Source organism: Oncorhynchus mykiss, chromosome 23 (assembly GCF_013265735.2).
Source record: "Oncorhynchus mykiss isolate Arlee chromosome 23, USDA_OmykA_1.1, whole genome shotgun sequence".
NCBI classification, from domain to species: Eukaryota; Metazoa; Chordata; class Actinopteri; order Salmoniformes; family Salmonidae; genus Oncorhynchus; species Oncorhynchus mykiss.
In genome coordinates this window covers 6,264,234-6,286,105 of record NC_048587.1, presented here as the reverse complement: position 1 = coordinate 6,286,105, position 21,872 = coordinate 6,264,234, and the positions used below count along the sequence as shown (strand labels likewise).

Sequence of the window (21,872 nt, the reverse complement as noted above, 5' to 3'; positions counted from 1 at the left end):
TCCTACATTGGACTGAAAGAGTGGCTGTAGCCCAGTCCTACATTAGACTGTAGCCCAGTCCTACATTAGACTGTAGCCCAGTCCTACATTAGACTGAAAGAGTGGCTGTAGCCCAGTCCTACATTAGACTGTAGCCCAGTCCTACATTAGACTGTAGCCCAGTCCTACATTAGACTGAAAGAGTGGATGTAGCCCAGTCCTACATTAGACTGAAAGAGTGGCTGTAGCCCAGTCCTACATTAGACTGTAGCCCAGTCCTACATTAGACTGTAGCCCAGTCCTACATTAGACTGAAAGAGTGGCTGTAGCCCAGTCCTACATTAGACTGTAGCCCAGTCCTACATTAGACTGTAGCCCAGTCCTACATTAGACGGAAAGAGTGGCTGTAGCCCAGTCCTACATTAGACAGAAAGAGTGGCTGTAGCCCAGTCCTACATTAGACTGTAGCCCAGTTCTACATTAGACTGTAGCCCAGTCCTACATTAGACTGTAGCCCAGTCCTACATTAGACTGAAAGAGTGGCTGTAGTCCAGTCCTACATTAGACTGTAGCCCAGTCCTACATTAGACTGTAGCCCAGTCCTACATTAGACTGAAAGAGTGGCTGTAGCCCAGTCCTACATTAGACACTAGCCCAGTCCTACATTAGACTGTAGCCCAGTCCTACATTAGACTGAAAGAGTGGCTGTAGCCCAGTCCTACATTAGACAGAAAGAGTGGCTGTAGCCCAGTCCTACATTAGACTGTAGCCCAGTCCTACATTAGACTGCAGCCCAGTCCTACATTAGACTGTAGCCCAGTCCTACATTAGACTGAAAGAGTGGCTGTAGCCCAGTCCTACATTAGACTGTAGCCCAGTCCTACATTAGACTGTAGCCCAGTCCTACATTAGACTGAAAGAGTGGCTGTAGCCCAGTCCTACATTAGACTGTAGCCCAGTCCTACATTAGACTGTAGCCCAGTCCTACATTAGACTGAAAGAGTGGCTGTAGCCCAGTCCTACATTAGACTGTAGCCCAGTCCTACATTAGACTGTAGCCCAGTCCTACATTAGACTGAAAGAGTGGATGTAGCCCAGTCCTACATTAGACTGAAAGAGTGGCTGTAGCCCAGTCCTACATTAGACTGTAGCCCAGTCCTACATTAGACTGTAGCCCAGTCCTACATTAGACTGAAAGAGTGGCTGTAGCCCAGTCCTACATTAGACACTAGCCCAGTCCTACATTAGACTGTAGCCCAGTCCTACATTAGACTGAAAGAGTGGCTGTAGCCCAGTCCTACATTAGACAGAAAGAGTGGCTGTAGCCCAGTCCTACATTAGACTGTAGCCCAGTCCTACATTAGACTGCAGCCCAGTCCTACATTAGACAGAAAGAGTGGCTTTAGCTCAGTCCTACATTAGACTGTAGCCCAGTCCTACATTAGACAGAAAGAGTGGCTGTAGCCCAGTCCTACATTAGACAGAAAGAGTGGCTGTAGCCCAGACCTACATTAGACTGAAATAGTGGCTGTATCCCAGTCCTACATTAGACTGAAATAGTGGCTGTAGCCCAGTCCTACATTAGACAGAAATAGTGGCTGTAGCCCAGTCCTACATTAGACAGAAAGAGTGGCTGTAGCCCAGTCCTACATTAGACTGAAATAGTGGCTGTAGCTCAGTCCTACATTAGACTGAAATAGTGGCTGTAGCCCAGTCCTACATTAGACAGAAAGAGTGGCTGTAGCCCAGTCCTACATTAGACTGTAGCCCAGTCCTACATGAGACTGTAGCCCAGCCCTACATTAGACTGTAGCCCAGCCCTACATTAGACTGTAGCCCAGTCCTACATTAGACTGAAATAGTGGCTGTAGCCCAGTCCTACATTAGACTGTAGCCCAGCCCTACATTAGACTGTAGCCCAGCCCTACATTAGACTGTAGCCCAGTCCTACATTAGACTGTAGCCCAGTCCTACATTAGACTGTAGCCCAGCCCTACATTAGACTGTAGCCCAGCCCTACATTAGACTGTAGCCCAGTCCTACATTAGACTGAAATAGTGGCTGTAGCCCAGTCCTACATTAGACTGTAGCCCAGCCCTACATTAGACTGTAGCCCAGTCCTACATTAGACTTTAGCCCAGTCCTACATTAGACTGTAGCCCAGTCCTACATTAGACTGAAAGAGTGGCTGTAGCCCAGTCCTACATTAGACTGTAGCCCAGTCCTACATTAGACTGTAGCCCAGTCCTACATTAGACTTAAAGAGTGGCTGTAGCCCAGTCCTACATTAGACAGAAAGAGTGGCTGTAGCCCAGTCCTACATTAGACTGAAAGAGTGGCTGTAGCCCAGTCCTACATTAGACTGAAAGAGTGGCTGTAGCCCAGTCCTACATTAGACTGTAGCCCAGTCCTACATTAGACTGAAAGAGTGGCTGTAGCCCAGTCCTACATTAGACTGTAGCCCAGTCCTACATTAGACTGTAGCCCAGTCCTACATTAGACTGAAAGAGTGGCTGTAGCCCAGTCCTACATTAGAATGTAGCCCAGTCCTACATTAGACTGTAGCCCAGTCCTACATTAGACTGAAAGAGTGGCTGTAGCCCAGTCCTACATTAGACAGAAAGAGTGGCTGTAGCCCAGTCCTACATTAGACTGTAGCCCAGTTCTACATTAGACTGTAGCCCAGTCCTACATTAGACTGTAGCCCAGTCCTACATTAGACTGAAAGAGTGGCTGTAGCCCAGTCCTACAGTAGACTGTAGCCCAGTCCTACATTAGACTGAAAGAGTGGCTGTAGCCCAGTCCTACATTAGACTGAAAGAGTGGCTGTAGCCCAGTCCTACATTAGACTGTAGCCCAGTCCTACATTAGACTGTAGCCCAGTCCTACATTAGACTGAAAGAGTGGATGTAGCCCAGTCCTACATTAGACTGAAAGAGTGGCTGTAGCCCAGTCCTACATTAGACTGTAGCCCAGTCCTACATTAGACTGTAGCCCAGTCCTACATTAGACTGAAAGAGTGGCTGTAGCCCAGTCCTACATTAGACTGTAGCCCAGTCCTACATTAGACTGTAGCCCAGTCCTACATTAGACTGAAAGAGTGGCTGTAGCCCAGTCCTACATTAGACAGAAAGAGTGGCTGTAGCCCAGTCCTACATTAGACTGTAGCCCAGTCCTACATTAGACTGAAAGAGTGGCTGTAGCCCAGTCCTACATTAGACTGTAGCCCAGTCCTACATTAGACTGTAGCCCAGTCCTACATTAGACTGAAAGAGTGGCTGTAGCCCAGTCCTACATTAGACAGAAAGAGTGGCTGTAGCCCAGTCCTACATTAGACTGTAGCCCAGTCCTACATTAGACTGCAGCCCAGTCCTACATTAGACAGAAAGAGTGGCTTTAGCTCAGTCCTACATTAGACTGTAGCTCAGTCCTACATTAGACAGAAAGAGTGGCTGTAGCCCAGCCCTACATTAGACAGAAAGAGTGGCTGTAGCCCAGACCTACATTAGACTGAAATAGTGGCTGTATCCCAGTCCTACATTAGACTGAAATACTGGCTGTAGCCCAGTCCTACATTAGACAGAAATAGTGGCTGTAGCCCAGTCCTACATTAGACAGAAAGAGTGGCTGTAGCCCAGTCCTACATTAGACTGAAATAGTGGCTGTAGCTCAGTCCTACATTAGACTGAAATAGTGGCTGTAGCCCAGTCCTACATTAGACTGTAGCCCAGCCCTACATTAGACTGTAGCCCAGCCCTACATTAGACTGTAGCCCAGTCCTACATTAGACTGTAGCCCAGTCCTACATTAGACTGTAGCCCAGCCCTACATTAGACTGTAGCCCAGCCCTACATTAGACTGTAGCCCAGTCCTACATTAGACTGAAATAGTGGCTGTAGCCCAGTCCTACATTAGACTGTAGCCCAGCCCTACATTAAACTGTAGCCCAGTCCTACATTAGACTGTAGCCCAGTCCTACATTAGACTGTAGCCCAGTCCTACATTAGACTGAAAGAGTGGCTGTAGCCCAGTCCTACATTAGACTGTAGCCCAGTCCTACATTAGACTGTAGCCCAGTCCTACATTAGACTGAAAGAGTGGCTGTAGCCCAGTCCTACATTAGACAGAAAGAGTGGCTGTAGCCCAGTCCTACATTAGACTGTAGCCCAGTCCTACATTAGACTGTAGCCCAGTCCTACATTAGACTGAAAGAGTGGCTGTAGCCCAGTCCTACATTAGACTGTAGCCCAGTCCTACATTAGACTGTAGCCCAGTCCTACATTAGACTGAAAGAGTGGCTGTAGCCCAGTCCTACATTAGACAGAAAGAGTGGCTGTAGCCCAGTCCTACATTAGACTGTAGCCCAGTCCTACATTAGACTGAAAGAGTGGCTGTAGCCCAGTCCTACATTAGACTGTAGCCCAGTCCTACATTAGACTGTAGCCCAGTCCTACATTAGACTGAAAGAGTGGCTGTAGCCCAGTCCTACATTAGACAGAAAGAGTGGCTGTAGCCCAGTCCTACATTAGACTGTAGCCCAGTCCTACATTAGACTGCAGCCCAGTCCTACATTAGACAGAAAGAGTGGCTTTAGCTCAGTCCTACATTAGACTGTAGCCCAGTCCTACATTAGACAGAAAGAGTGGCTGTAGCCCAGTCCTACATTAGACAGAAAGAGTGGCTGTAGCCCAGACCTACATTAGACTGAAATAGTGGCTGTATCCCAGTCCTACATTAGACTGAAATAGTGGCTGTAGCCCAGTCCTACATTAGACAGAAATAGTGGCTGTAGCCCAGTCCTACATTAGACAGAAAGAGTGGCTGTAGCCCAGTCCTACATTAGACTGAAATAGTGGCTGTAGCTCAGTCCTACATTAGACTGAAATAGTGGCTGTAGCCCAGTCCTACATTAGACAGAAAGAGTGGCTGTAGCCCAGTCCTACATTAGACTGTAGCCCAGTCCTACATGAGACTGTAGCCCAGCCCTACATTAGACTGTAGCCCAGCCCTACATTAGACTGTAGCCCAGTCCTACATTAGACTGAAATAGTGGCTGTAGCCCAGTCCTACATTAGACTGTAGCCCAGCCCTACATTAGACTGTAGCCCAGCCCTACATTAGACTGTAGCCCAGTCCTACATTAGACTGTAGCCCAGTCCTACATTAGACTGTAGCCCAGCCCTACATTAGACTGTAGCCCAGCCCTACATTAGACTGTAGCCCAGTCCTACATTAGACTGAAATAGTGGCTGTAGCCCAGTCCTACATTAGACTGTAGCCCAGTTCTACATTAGACTGTAGCCCAGTCCTACATTAGACTGTAGCCCAGTCCTACATTAGACTGAAAGAGTGGCTGTAGCCCAGTCCTACAGTAGACTGTAGCCCAGTCCTACATTAGACTGAAAGAGTGGCTGTAGCCCAGTCCTACATTAGACTGAAAGAGTGGCTGTAGCCCAGTCCTACATTAGACTGTAGCCCAGTCCTACATTAGACTGTAGCCCAGTCCTACATTAGACTGAAAGAGTGGATGTAGCCCAGTCCTACATTAGACTGAAAGAGTGGCTGTAGCCCAGTCCTACATTAGACTGTAGCCCAGTCCTACATTAGACTGTAGCCCAGTCCTACATTAGACTGAAAGAGTGGCTGTAGCCCAGTCCTACATTAGACTGTAGCCCAGTCCTACATTAGACTGTAGCCCAGTCCTACATTAGACTGAAAGAGTGGCTGTAGCCCAGTCCTACATTAGACAGAAAGAGTGGCTGTAGCCCAGTCCTACATTAGACTGTAGCCCAGTCCTACATTAGACTGAAAGAGTGGCTGTAGCCCAGTCCTACATTAGACTGTAGCCCAGTCCTACATTAGACTGTAGCCCAGTCCTACATTAGACTGAAAGAGTGGCTGTAGCCCAGTCCTACATTAGACAGAAAGAGTGGCTGTAGCCCAGTCCTACATTAGACTGTAGCCCAGTCCTACATTAGACTGCAGCCCAGTCCTACATTAGACAGAAAGAGTGGCTTTAGCTCAGTCCTACATTAGACTGTAGCTCAGTCCTACATTAGACAGAAAGAGTGGCTGTAGCCCAGCCCTACATTAGACAGAAAGAGTGGCTGTAGCCCAGACCTACATTAGACTGAAATAGTGGCTGTATCCCAGTCCTACATTAGACTGAAATACTGGCTGTAGCCCAGTCCTACATTAGACAGAAATAGTGGCTGTAGCCCAGTCCTACATTAGACAGAAAGAGTGGCTGTAGCCCAGTCCTACATTAGACTGAAATAGTGGCTGTAGCTCAGTCCTACATTAGACTGAAATAGTGGCTGTAGCCCAGTCCTACATTAGACTGTAGCCCAGCCCTACATTAGACTGTAGCCCAGCCCTACATTAGACTGTAGCCCAGTCCTACATTAGACTGTAGCCCAGTCCTACATTAGACTGTAGCCCAGCCCTACATTAGACTGTAGCCCAGCCCTACATTAGACTGTAGCCCAGTCCTACATTAGACTGAAATAGTGGCTGTAGCCCAGTCCTACATTAGACTGTAGCCCAGCCCTACATTAAACTGTAGCCCAGTCCTACATTAGACTGTAGCCCAGTCCTACATTAGACTGTAGCCCAGTCCTACATTAGACTGAAAGAGTGGCTGTAGCCCAGTCCTACATTAGACTGTAGCCCAGTCCTAAATTAGACTGTAGCCCAGTCCTACATTAGACTGAAAGAGTGGCTGTAGCCCAGTCCTACATTAGACAGAAAGAGTGGCTGTAGCCCAGTCCTACATTAGACTGTAGCCCAGTCCTACATTAGACTGTAGCCCAGTCCTACATTAGACTGAAAGAGTGGCTGTAGCCCAGTCCTACATTAGACTGTAGCCCAGTCCTACATTAGACTGTAGCCCAGTCCTACATTAGACTGAAAGAGTGGCTGTAGCCCAGTCCTACATTAGACAGAAAGAGTGGCTGTAGCCCAGTCCTACATTAGACTGTAGCCCAGTCCTACATTAGACTGAAAGAGTGGCTGTAGCCCAGTCCTACATTAGACTGTAGCCCAGTCCTACATTAGACTGTAGCCCAGTCCTACATTAGACTGAAAGAGTGGCTGTAGCCCAGTCCTACATTAGACAGAAAGAGTGGCTGTAGCCCAGTCCTACATTAGACTGTAGCCCAGTCCTACATTAGACTGCAGCCCAGTCCTACATTAGACAGAAAGAGTGGCTTTAGCTCAGTCCTACATTAGACTGTAGCCCAGTCCTACATTAGACAGAAAGAGTGGCTGTAGCCCAGTCCTACATTAGACAGAAAGAGTGGCTGTAGCCCAGACCTACATTAGACTGAAATAGTGGCTGTATCCCAGTCCTACATTAGACTGAAATAGTGGCTGTAGCCCAGTCCTACATTAGACAGAAATAGTGGCTGTAGCCCAGTCCTACATTAGACAGAAAGAGTGGCTGTAGCCCAGTCCTACATTAGACTGAAATAGTGGCTGTAGCTCAGTCCTACATTAGACTGAAATAGTGGCTGTAGCCCAGTCCTACATTAGACAGAAAGAGTGGCTGTAGCCCAGTCCTACATTAGACTGTAGCCCAGTCCTACATGAGACTGTAGCCCAGCCCTACATTAGACTGTAGCCCAGCCCTACATTAGACTGTAGCCCAGTCCTACATTAGACTGAAATAGTGGCTGTAGCCCAGTCCTACATTAGACTGTAGCCCAGCCCTACATTAGACTGTAGCCCAGCCCTACATTAGACTGTAGCCCAGTCCTACATTAGACTGTAGCCCAGTCCTACATTAGACTGTAGCCCAGCCCTACATTAGACTGTAGCCCAGCCCTACATTAGACTGTAGCCCAGTCCTACATTAGACTGAAATAGTGGCTGTAGCCCAGTCCTACATTAGACTGTAGCCCAGCCCTACATTAGACTGAAAGAGTGGCTGTAGCCCAGTCCTACATTAGACAGAAAGAGTGGCTGTAGCCCAGTCCTACATTAGACTGAAAGAGTGGCTGTAGCCCAGTCCTACATTAGACTGTAGCCCAGTCCTACATTAGACTGAAAGAGTGGCTGTAGCCCAGTCCTACATTAGACTTAAAGAGTGGCTGTAGCCCAGTCCTACATTAGACTGTAGCCCAGTCCTACATTAGACTGTAGCCCAGTCCTACATTAGACTGAAAGAGTGGCTGTAGCCCAGTCCTACATTAGACTGTAGCCCAGTCCTACATTAGACTGTAGCCCAGTCCTACATTAGACTGAAATAGTGGCTGTAGCCCAGTCCTACATTAGACTGTAGCCCAGCCCTACATTAGACTGTAGCCCAGTCCTACATTAGACTGTAGCCCAGTCCTACATTAGACTGTAGCCCAGTCCTACATTAGACTGAAAGAGTGGCTGTAGCCCAGTCCTACATTAGACTGTAGCCCAGTCCTACATTAGACTGTAGCCCAGTCCTACATTAGACTGAAATAGTGGCTGTAGCCCAGTCCTACATTAGACTGTAGCCCAGTCCTACATTAGACTGTAGCCCAGTCCTACATTAGACTGAAATAGTGGCTGTAGCCCAGTCCTACATTAGACTGTAGCCCAGCCCTACATTAGACTGTAGCCCAGTCCTACATTAGACTGTAGCCCAGTCCTACATTAGACTGTAGCCCAGTCCTACATTAGACTGAAAGAGTGGCTGTAGCCCAGTCCTACATTAGACAGAAATAGTGGCTGTAGCCCAGTCCTACATTAGACAGAAAGAGTGGCTGTAGCCCAGTCCTACATTAGACTGAAATAGTGGCTGTAGCTCAGTCCTACATTAGACTGAAATAGTGGCTGTAGCCCAGTCCTACATTAGACTGTAGCCCAGCCCTACATTAGACTGTAGCCCAGCCCTACATTAGACTGTAGCCCAGTCCTACATTAGACTGTAGCCCAGTCCTACATTAGACTGTAGCCCAGCCCTACATTAGACTGTAGCCCAGCCCTACATTAGACTGTAGCCCAGTCCTACATTAGACTGAAATAGTGGCTGTAGCCCAGTCCTACATTATACTGTAGCCCAGCCCTACATTAAACTGTAGCCCAGTCCTACATTAGACTGTAGCCCAGTCCTACATTAGACTGTAGCCCAGTCCTACATTAGACTGAAAGAGTGGCTGTAGCCCAGTCCTACATTAGACTGTAGCCCAGTCCTACATTAGACTGTAGCCCAGTCCTACATTAGACTGAAAGAGTGGCTGTAGCCCAGTCCTACATTAGACAGAAAGAGTGGCTGTTGCCCAGTCCTACATTAGACTGTAGCCTTGTCCTACATTAGACTGTAGCCCAGTCCTACATTAGACTGAAAGAGTGGCTGTAGCCCAGTCCAACATTAGACTGTAGCCCAGTCCTACATTAGACTGTAGCCCAGTCCTACATTAGACTGAAAGAGTGGCTGTAGCCCAGTCCTACATTAGACAGAAAGAGTGGCTGTAGCCCAGTCCTACATTAGACTGTAGCCCAGTCCTACATTAGACTGAAAGAGTGGCTGTAGCCCAGTCCTACATTAGACTGTAGCCCAGTCCTACATTAGACTGTAGCCCAGTCCTACATTAGACTGAAAGAGTGGCTGTAGCCCAGTCCTACATTAGACAGAAAGAGTGGCTGTAGCCCAGTCCTACATTAGACTGTAGCCCAGTCCTACATTAGACTGCAGCCCAGTCCTACATTAGACAGAAAGAGTGGCTTTAGCTCAGTCCTACATTAGACTGTAGCCCAGTCCTACATTAGACAGAAAGAGTGGCTGTAGCCCAGTCCTACATTAGACAGAAAGAGTGGCTGTAGCCCAGACCTACATTAGACTGAAATAGTGGCTGTATCCCAGTCCTACATTAGACTGAAATAGTGGCTGTAGCCCAGTCCTACATTAGACAGAAATAGTGGCTGTAGCCCAGTCCTACATTAGACAGAAAGAGTGGCTGTAGCCCAGTCCTACATTAGACTGAAATAGTGGCTGTAGCTCAGTCCTACATTAGACTGAAATAGTGGCTGTAGCCCAGTCCTACATTAGACAGAAAGAGTGGCTGTAGCCCAGTCCTACATTAGACTGTAGCTCAGTCCTACATGAGACTGTAGCCCAGCCCTACATTAGACTGTAGCCCAGCCCTACATTAGACTGTAGCCCAGTCCTACATTAGACTGAAATAGTGGCTGTAGCCCAGTCCTACATTAGACTGTAGCCCAGCCCTACATTAGACTGTAGCCCAGCCCTACATTAGACTGTAGCCCAGTCCTACATTAGACTGTAGCCCAGTCCTACATTAGACTGTAGCCCAGCACTACATTAGACTGTAGCCCAGCCCTACATTAGACTGTAGCCCAGTCCTACATTAGAGTGAAATAGTGGCTGTAGCCCAGTCCTACATTAGACTGTAGCCCAGCCCTACATTAGACTGTAGCCCAGTCCTACATTAGACTGTAGCCCAGTCCTACATTAGACTGTAGCCCAGTCCTACATTAGACTGAAAGAGTGGCTGTAGCCCAGTCCTACATTAGACTGTAGCCCAGTCCTACATTAGACTGTAGCCCAGTCCTACATTAGACTGAAATAGTGGCTGTAGCCCAGTCCTACATTAGACTGTAGCCCAGCCCTACATTAGACTGTAGCCCAGTCCTACATTAGACTGTAGCCCAGTCCTACATTAGACTGTAGCCCAGTCCTACATTAGACTGAAAGAGTGGCTGTAGCCCAGTCCTACATTAGACTGTAGCCCAGTCCTACATTAGACTGTAGCCCAGTCCTACATTAGACTGAAATAGTGGCTGTAGCCCAGTCCTACATTAGACTGTAGCCCAGTCCTACATTAGACTGTAGCCCAGTCCTACATTAGACTGAAATAGTGGCTGTAGCCCAGTCCTACATTAGACTGTAGCCCAGCCCTACATTAGACTGTAGCCCAGTCCTACATTAGACTGTAGCCCAGTCCTACATTAGACTGTAGCCCAGTCCTACATTAGACTGAAAGAGTGGCTGTAGCCCAGTCCTACATTAGACTGTAGCCCAGTCCTACATTAGACTGTAGCCCAGTCCTACATTAGACTGAAATAGTGGCTGTAGCCCAGTCCTACATTAGACTGTAGCCCAGTCCTACATTAGACTGTAGCCCAGTCCTACATTAGACTGAAAGAGTGGCTGTAGCCCAGTCCTACATTAGACTGTAGCCCAGTCCTACATTAGACTGTAGCCCAGTCCTACATTAGACTGAAATAGTGGCTGTAGCCCAGTCCTACATTAGACTGTAGCCCAGTCCTACATTAGACTGTAGCCCAGTCCTACATTAGACTGAAATAGTGGCTGTAGCCCAGTCCTACATTAGACTGTGTTTGTAGACTTTGTTTGTCATTGTATAAGGGTCTCAGTCAATCCCAGTCACATCCAGTTTTCTGTCATTGCTGCAATTAAGTCAATTAAGAGACCGTTGATGAATGATTCAGGTCAACATCCCAGAATAGCACCCTATTCCCTTGTTTAGTGCCCTGCTTTTGAGCAGGGGCCATTGGGCACTGGTAAAGAGTAGTGCACTAAACAGGAAATAGGAATCCATTTGGGACACGCCCACTAATGTCTCTGTCGTCTAAAGACAATTAAAGGGGATCGTTAAGAAGAACAAAACCCCTCCCCCTTTTTTTTATGCTAATTAAAACATTTCAACAGTTTCAATAAAGTCTAGACTATGACATCACGTCTTCATTTAAAGACCGACACTTTTTTCTCCCTTTTGTCTCCTGTTGTTGTCGTGGTTACCCTTTCAAAGATGTACAGCCTGGTAATTCTATACCCTTTTGTCTCCTGTTGTTGTCGTGGTTACCCTTTCAAAGATGTACAGCCTGGTAATTCTATACCCTTTTGTCTCCTGTTGTTGTCGTGGTTACCCTTTCAAAGATGTACAGCCTGGTAATTCTATACCCTTTTGTCTCCTGTTGTTGTCGTGGTTACCCTTTTAAAGATGTACAGACTGGTAATTCTATACCCTTTTGTCTCCTGTTGTTGTCGTGGTTACCCTTTTAAAGATGTACAGACTGGTAATTCTATACCCTTTTGTCTCCTGTTGTTGTCGTGGTTACCCTTTCAAAGATGTACAGCCTGGTAATTCTATACCCTTTTGTCTCCTGTTGTAGTCGTGGTTACCCTTTCAAAGATGTACAGCCTGGTAATTCTATACCCTTTTGTCTCCTGTTGTTGTCGTGGTTACCCTTTCAAAGATGTACAGCCTGGTAATTCTATACCCTTTTGTCTCCTGTTGTAGTCGTGGTTACCCTTTCAAAGATGTACAGCCTGGTAATTCTATACCCTTTTGTCTCCTGTTGTTGTCGTGGTTACCCTTTCAAAGATGTACAGCCTGGTAATTCTATACCCTTTTGTCTCCTGTTGTTGTCGTGGTTACCCTTTCAAAGAAGTACAGCCTGGTAATTCTATACCCTTTTGTCTCCTGTTGTAGTCGTGGTTACCCTTTCAAAAATGTACAGCCTGGTAATTCTATACCCTTTTGTCTCCTGTTGTAGTCGTGGTTACCCTTTCAAAGATGTACAGCCTGGTAATTCTATACCCTTTTGTCTCCTGTTGTTGTCGTGGTTACCCTTTCAAAGAAGTACAGCCTGGTAATTCTATACCCTTTTGTCTCCTATTGTAGTCGTGGTTACCCTTTCAAAGAAATACAGCCTGGTAATTCTATACCCTTTTGTCTCCTGTTGTAGTCGTGGTTACCCTTTCAAAGATGTACAGCCTGGTAATTCTATACCCTTTTGTCTCCTGTTGTAGTCGTGGTTACCCTTTCAAAGATGTACAGCCTGGTAATTCTATACCCTTTTGTCTCCTGTTGTAGTCGTGGTTACCCTTTGAAAGAAGTACAGCCTGGTAATTCTATACCCTTTTGTCTCCTGCTGTTGCCGTGGTTACCCTTTCAAAGAAGTACAGCCTGGTAATTCTATACCCACCCACGCACCACTGCGATCAGGTTTATTTGACTACGTTTTCGACAACTCACACACCTGTTAAAGACCCGAGTGGTCGATAACGTTGTCAAATAAACCAATCACATTGTAGTATAGATCAAATGCAAGGGGGGGGGGGGGGGGGGTTCTCTTTTCACATTTTATTTAAAAACCAGCACATGCTCAGAGACAGTGGATATGTGTACTGGTATGTCGTCTTACGGAGCTTCACACTTGGCAAAGGATCCCCTGGAGTCCTTCCCACAGTTCCCGTAGGGATCTCCTGCCGAGTTGACTCTCTCAAAGCAGATCCCTGGGGCGGGCTTGGCTCCTATCAGACATGGGGGACATATAACATCAGAGACAGACTTTAACTTCTCGGCCTTATCTGATATCGTCTTTCTGTGGTTTCCTCACATCCTCCTCTCCTCGAGGCTCCACTCCTCCTTCTCAAACCCATTGGGGAGGAGCAGATTCAAGGCTCCTCTCCTCGTTCTCAAACTCATTGGGGAGGAGCGGATTCGAGGCTCTCTACTCTCTACCTGTTCTCTACTCACCCTGTCCCCAGAGAGTGATCAGACCCTGTTCTCTACTCACCCTGTCTCCAGAGAGTGATCAGACCCTGTTCTCTACTCACCCTGGCCCCAGATAGTGATCAGACCCTGTTCTCTACCCACCCTGTCCCCAGAGAGTGATCAGACCCTGTTCTCTACTCACCCTGTCCCCAGATAGTGATCAGACCCTGTTCTGTACTCACCCTGGCACCAGAGAGTGATCAGACCCTGTTCTCTACTCACCCTGTCCCCAGATAGTGATCAGACCCTGTTCTCTACTCACCCTGACCCCAGAGAGTGATGCACTGCTGCTCGTGTGTCTGGCAGATCCCATTGTAGCAGTGTCCGTCCACATTGTGACAGGCGTGCCCGTCATGCAGGTACACATTAGCAGGGCAATGGGGGTTGGCGCCGGTACAGAACTCTGGCAGGTCACATGAGTTACTGGAATCCCTGCACGGGGTGCCCGCTGCTTTCAGCTACAGACAGGTAGGCGGGCAGATAGACAGGCACACAGGCAGACAGACAGGCAGACAGACAGATAAGGAGGTGAGGCCTTGAGAGGCATGGAGGTCTGAAGTCTAAGAGAAACAGAAGAGGACAGACTACTTAGCTTACCTACTACTAACCCTACCCATTACATATGATTATAGAGTATCAAACAACTAGCCTAGCTACTACATATCATTATAGAGGATCAAACAACTAGCCTAGCTACTACATATGATTATAGAGGATCAAACAACTAGCCTAGCTACTACATATGATTATAGAGTATCAAACAACTAGCCTAGCTACTACATATGATTATAGAGGATCAAACAACTAGCCTAGCTACTACATATTATTATAAAGGATCAAACAACTAGCCTAGCTACTACATATGATTATAGAGGATCAAACAACTAGCCTAGCTACTACATATGATTATAGAGTATCAAACTAACAACTAGCCTAGCTACTACATATGATTATAGCTTATAAATCAACTAGCCTAGCTACTACATATGATTATAGCTTATAAATCAACTAGCCTAGCTACTACATATGATTATAGAGGATCAAACAACTAGCCTAGCTACTACATATGATTATAGAGGATCAAACAACTAGCCTAGCTACTACATATGACTATAGAGGATCAAACAACTAGCCTAGCTACTACATATGATTATAGAGGATCAAACAACTAGCCTAGCTACTACATATGATTATAGAGGATCAAACAACTAGCCTAGCTACTACATATGATTATAGAGGATCAAACAACTAGCCTAGCTACTACATATGATTCTAGCTTATAAATCAACTAGCCTAGCTACTACATATGATTATAGAGGATCAAACAACTAGCCTAGCTACTACATATGATTATAGAGGATCAAACAACTAGCCTAGCTACTACATATGATTATAGAGGATCAAACAACTAGCCTAGCTACTACATATGATTATAGAGGATCAAACAACTAGCCTAGCTACTACATATGATTATAGAGGATCAAACAACTAGCCTAGCTACTACCTATGATTATAGAGGATCAAACAACTAGCCTAGCTACTACATATGATTATAGAGGATCAAACAACTAGCCTAGCTACTACATATGATTATAGAGGATCAAACAACTAGCCTAGCTACTACATATGATTATAGAGGATCAAACAACTAGCCTAGCTACTACATATGATTATAGAGTATCAAACAACTAGCCTAGCTACTACATATGATTATAGATTATAAAACAACTAGCCTAGCTACTATCTATGATTATAGAGGATCAAACAACAAGCCTAGCTACTACCTATGATTATAGCTTATAAATCAACTAGCCTAGCTACTACATATGATTATAGCTTATAAATCAACTAGCCTAGCTACTACATATGATTATAGCTTATAAATCAACTAGCCTAGCTACTACATATGATTATAGCTTATAAATCAACTAGCCTAGCTACTACATTTGATTATAGATTATAAAACAACTAGCCTAGCTACTACATATGATTATAGCTTATAAATCAACTAGCCTAGCTACTACATATGATTATAGATTATAAAACAACTAGCCTAGCTACTACATATGATTATAGCTTATAAATCAACTAGCCTAGCTACTACATATGATTATAGATTATAAAACAACTAGCCTAGCTACTACATATGATTATAGAGGATCAAACAACTAGCCTAGCTACTACATATGATTATAGCTTATAAATCAACTAGCCTAGCTACTACATATGATTATAGAGGATCAAACAACTAGCCTAGCTACTACCTATGATTATAGAGGATCAAACAAACAACTAGCCTAGCTACTACATGATTATAGATTATAAAACAACTAGCCTAGCTACTACATATGATTATAGCTTATAAATCAACTAGCCTAGCTACTACATTTGATTATAGATTATAAAACAACTAGCCTAGCTACTACATATGATTATAGCTTATAAATCAACTAGCCTAGCTACTACATATGATTATAGAGGATCAAACAACTAGCCTAGCTACTACCTATGATTATAGAGGATCAAACAAACAACTAGCCTAGCTACTACATGATTATAGATTATAAAACAACTAGCCTAGCTACTACATATGATTATAGAGGATCAAACAACTAGCCTAGCTACTACCTATGATTATAGATTATCAAACAACTAGCCTAGCTACTACATATGATTATAGCTTATAAATCAACTAGCCTAGCTACCACATATGATTATAGATTATAAAACAACTAGCCTAGCTACTACATATGATTATAGAGGATCAAACAACTAGCCTAGCTACTACATATGATTATAGCTTATAAATCAACTAGCCTAGCTACTACATATGATTATAGCTTATAAATCAACTAGCCTAGCTACTACATATGATTATAGATTATAAAACAACTAGCCTAGCTACTACATATGATTATAGAGGATCAAACAACTAGCCTAGCTACTACATATGATTATAGAGGATCAAACAACTAGCCTAGCTACTACATATGATTATAGAGGATCAAACAACTAGCCTAGCTACTACATATGATTATAGAGGATCAAACAACTAGCCTAGCTACTACCTATGATTATAGAGGATCAAACAAACAACTAGCCTAGCTACTACATATGATTATAGATTATAAAACAACTAGCCTAGCTACTACATATGATTATAGAGGATCAAACAACTAGCCTAGCTACTACCTATGATTATAGATTATCAAACAACTAGCCTAGCTACTACATATGATTATAGCTTATAAATCAACTAGCCTAGCTACCACATATGATTATAGATTATAAAACAACTAGCCTAGCTACTACATATGATTATAGAGGATCAAACAACTAGCCTAGCTACTACATATGATTATAGCTTATAAATCAACTAGCCTAGCTACTACATATGATTATAGCTTATAAATCAACTAGCCTAGCTACTACATATGATTATAGATTATAAAACAACTAGCCTAGCTACTACATATGATTATAGAGGATCAAACAACTAGCCTAGCTACTACATATGATTATAGAGGATCAAACAACTAGCCTAGCTACTACATATGATTATAGAGGATCAAACAACTAGCCTAGCTACTACATATGATTATAGAGGATCAAACAACTAGCCTAGCTACTACCTATGATTATAGAGGATCAAACAAACAACTAGCCTAGCTACTACATATGATTATAGATTATAAAACAACTAGCCTAGCTACTACATATGATTATAGAGGATCAAACAACTAGCCTAGCTACTACCTATGATTATAGATTATCAAACAACTAGCCTAGCTACTACATATGATTATAGAGGATCAAACAACTAGCCTAGCTACTACCTATGATTATAGAGGATCAAACAAACAACTAGCCTATCTACTACATATGATTCTAGATTATAAACAACTAGCCTAGCAACTACATATGATTATAGATTATCAAACAACTAGCCTAGCTACTACATATGATTATAGAGGATCAAACAACTAGCCTAGCTACTACCTATGATTATAGAGGATCAAACAAACAACTAGCCTAGCTACTACATATGATTATAGAGGATCAAACAACTAGCCTAGCTACTACCTATGATTATAGAGGATCAAACAAACAACTAGCCTATCTACTACATATGATTCTAGATTATAAAACAACTAGCCTAGCTACTACATATGATTATAGATTATCAAACAACTAGCCTAGCTACTACCTATGATTATAGATTATTAAACAACTAGCCTAGCTACTACATATGATTATAGAGGATCAAACAACTAGCCTAGCTACTACATATGATTATAGAGGATCAAACAACTAGCCTAGCCACTACCTATGATTATAGAGGATCAAACAAACAACTAGCCTAGCTACTACATGATTATAGATTATAAAACAACTAGCCTAGCTACTACATATGATTATAGAGGGTCAAACAACTAGCCTAGCTACTACCTATGATTATAGATTATCAAACAACTAGCCTAGCTACTACATATGATTATAGAGGATCAAACAACTAGCCTAGCTACTACCTATGATTATAGAGGATCAAACAAACAACTAGCCTATCTACTACATTTGATTATAGATTATAAAACAACTAGCCTAGCTACTACATATGATTATAGCTTATAAATCAACTAGCCTAGCTACTACATATGATTATAGATTATAAAACAACTAGCCTAGCTACTACATATGATTATAGCTTATAAATCAACTAGCCTAGCTACTACATATGATTATAGATTATAAAACAACTAGCCTAGCTACTACATATGATTATAGAGGATCAAACAACTAGCCTAGCTACTACATATGATTATAGCTTATAAATCAACTAGCCTAGCTACTACATATGATTATAGCTTATAAATCAACTAGCCTAGCTACTACATATGATTATAGATTATAAAACAACTAGCCTAGCTACTACATATGATTATAGAGGATCAAACAACTAGCCTAGCTACTACATATGATTATAGAGGATCAAACAACTAGCCTAGCTACTACATATGATTATAGAGGATCAAACAACTAGCCTAGCTACTACATATGATTATAGAGGATCAAACAAACAACTAGCCTAGCTACTACATATGATTATAGATTATAAAACAACTAGCCTAGCTACTACATATGATTATAGAGGATCAAACAACTAGCCTAGCTACTACCTATGATTATAGATTATCAAACAACTAGCCTAGCTACTACATATGATTATAGAGGATCAAACAACTAGCCTAGCTACTACCTATGATTATAGAGGATCAAACAAACAACTAGCCTATCTACTACATATGATTCTAGATTATAAAACAACTAGCCTAGCAACTACATATGATTATAGATTATCAAACAACTAGCCTAGCTACTACATATGATTATAGAGGATCAAACAACTAGCCTAGCTACTACCTATGATTATAGAGGATCAAACAAACAACTAGCCTAGCTACTACATATGATTATAGAGGATCAAACAACTAGCCTAGCTACTACCTATGATTATAGAGGATCAAACAAACAACTAGCCTATCTACTACATATGATTCTAGATTATAAAACAACTAGCCTAGCTACTACATATGATTATAGATTATCAAACAACTAGCCTAGCTACTACCTATGATTATAGATTATTAAACAACTAGCCTAGCTACTACCTATGATTATAGAGGATCAAACAAACAACTAGCCTAGCTACTACATGATTATAGATTATAAAACAACTAGCCTAGCTACTACATATGATTATAGAGGATCAAACAACTAGCCTAGCTACTACCTATGATTATAGATTATCAAACAACTAGCCTAGCTACTACATATGATTATAGAGGATCAAACAACTAGCCTAGCTACTACCTATGATTATAGAGGATCAAACAAACAACTAGCCTATCTACTACATTTGATTATAGATTATAAAACAACTAGCCTAGCTACTACATATGATTATAGCTTATAAATCAACTAGCCTAGCTACTACATATGATTATAGATTATAAAACAACTAGCCTAGCTACTACATATGATTATAGCTTATAAATCAACTAGCCTAGCTACTACATATGATGATAGATTATAAAACAACTAGCCTAGCTACTACATATGATTATAGAGGATCAAACAACTAGCCTAGCTACTACATATGATTATAGCTTATAAATCAACTAGCCTAGCTACTACATATGATTATAGCTTATAAATCAACTAGCCTAGCTACTACATATGATTATAGATTATAAAACAACTAGCCTAGCTACTACATATGATTATAGAGGATCAAACAACTAGCCTAGCTACTACATATGATTATAGAGGATCAAACAACTAGCCTAGCTACTACATATGATTATAGAGGATCAAACAACTAGCCTAGCTACTACATATGATTATAGAGGATCAAACAACTAGCCTAGCTACTACCTATGATTATAGAGGATCAAACAAACAACTAGCCTAGCTACTACATATGATTATAGATTATAAAACAACTAGCCTAGCTACTACATATGATTATAGAGGATCAAACAACTAGCCTAGCTACTACCTATGATTATAGATTATCAAACAACTAGCCTAGCTACTACATATGATTATAGAGGATCAAACAACTAGCCTAGCTACTACCTATGATTATAGAGGATCAAACAAACAACTAGCCTATCTACTACATATGATTCTAGATTATAAAACAACTAGCCTAGCAACTACATATGATTATAGATTATCAAACAACTAGCCTAGCTACTACATATGATTATAGAGGATCAAACAACTAGCCTAGCTACTACCTATGATTATAGAGGATCAAACAAACAACTAGCCTAGCTACTACATATGATTATAGAGGATCAAACAACTAGCCTAGCTACTACCTATGATTATAGAGGATCAAACAAACAACTAGCCTATCTACTACATATGATTCTAGATTATAAAACAACTAGCCTAGCTACTACATATGATTATAGATTATCAAACAACTAGCCTAGCTACTACCTATGATTATAGATTATTAAACAACTAGCCTAGCTACTACATATCATATGATTATAGATTATAAAACAACTAGCCTAGCTACTACATATGATTATAGAGGATCAAACAACTAGCCTAGCTACTACCTATGATTATAGATTATCAAACAACTAGCCTAGCTACTACATATGATTATAGAGGATCAAACAACTAGCCTAGCTACTACCTATGATTATAGAGGATCAAACAAACAACTAGCCTATCTACTACATATGATTCTAGATTATAAAACAACTAGCCTAGCTACTACATATGATTATAGATTATCAAACAACTAGCCTAGCTACTACCTATAATTATAGAGGATCAAACAACTAGCCTAGCTACTACATATGATATGATACATATGGTTGAGTAGAGAATATTAAATTATATACCACTATGTATTTAAGCCATTTTGTGTGTGTGTGTGTGTGTGCTTGCGTGTGTGCGTGCGTTTGTGTGTGTGTTTGTGTGTGTATCAGGGCCCCTTCCCTGTGAAAATAAAGATTGAAGAAGATGTGAGTTTAAATGAGGGCTGTTGGCCAGCCGGTCAGTCAGTCTCCTACCAGGCAGTCATGACAGCACTGTCCGTGAGCACACACAGCATCCCCCTTCAGAGTACAGGTTGTAGAGTTACAGCACGGGTTCATACACTCCTGGAGAGAGGAGAGGAGAGAGGGGGAGAGGGGGAGAGGGGAGAGGAGAGAGGGGGAGAGGGGAGAGAGAGGAGAGGCGGGGGGAGAGAGGAGAGGTGGGGAGAGAGAGGAGAGGAGAGAGGGGGAGAGGGGAGAGGGGAGAGAGAGAGGAGAGGTGGGGGGAGAGAGGAGAGGTGGGGAGAGAGAGGAGAGGAGAGAGGGGGAGAGGGGAGAGGGGAGAGAGAGGAGAGGAGAGAGGGGGAGAGGGGAGAGGGGGAGAGGGGAGAGAGAGGAGAGGTGGGGAGAGAGAGGAGAGGTGGGGAGAGAGAGGAGAGATGGGGAGAGAGAGGAGAGGAAGAAGGGGTTTACAAACCACCCAGATTAGATGTAATCTGAGAACACACGCACAGCTCTAATGTTATCAGAGGGAACCCCACACCAGGTCGTATTATATTCCTCCTCTCCTCCCTGGCAGAGGTCAGACAGTCAGGTAGAGTTACGTCCTGAAAGGATTTCTTCAACAACAGCTTCGGACAGGGAACACGGTCCCCGTTGATGTAACTTATCCTCCGTGGAACAGTGGAGCTATGGACATCTGGTCTACATTATGCATTATCAGAACCCTGCACTCGACCAATCAGTAGCTCTGAAACTCTGCACTCTACCAATCAGCAGCTCTGGAAACCTGCACTCTACCAATCAGCAG

The 21,872-nt window shown here is 43.2% G+C and overlaps 1 protein-coding gene across 1 annotated transcript in view; it reads right to left on the bottom strand.

Annotated features, from left to right (window-relative positions):
• The window catches only part of LOC110510837 (disintegrin and metalloproteinase domain-containing protein 12), a 245,135-nt gene that overhangs the window by 45,765 nt on the left and 177,498 nt on the right, over positions 1 to 21,872 (bottom strand). Inside the window, exons 13-15 of the mRNA XM_036960839.1 lie at positions 21,098 to 21,187; positions 13,762 to 13,957; positions 13,147 to 13,255 (exon numbers count right to left, since the gene is read on the bottom strand). Of these exons, the coding sequence (XP_036816734.1) occupies positions 13,147 to 13,255; positions 13,762 to 13,957; positions 21,098 to 21,187 (395 nt within the window). The remainder of the gene's footprint in view (positions 1 to 13,146; positions 13,256 to 13,761; positions 13,958 to 21,097; positions 21,188 to 21,872) is intronic.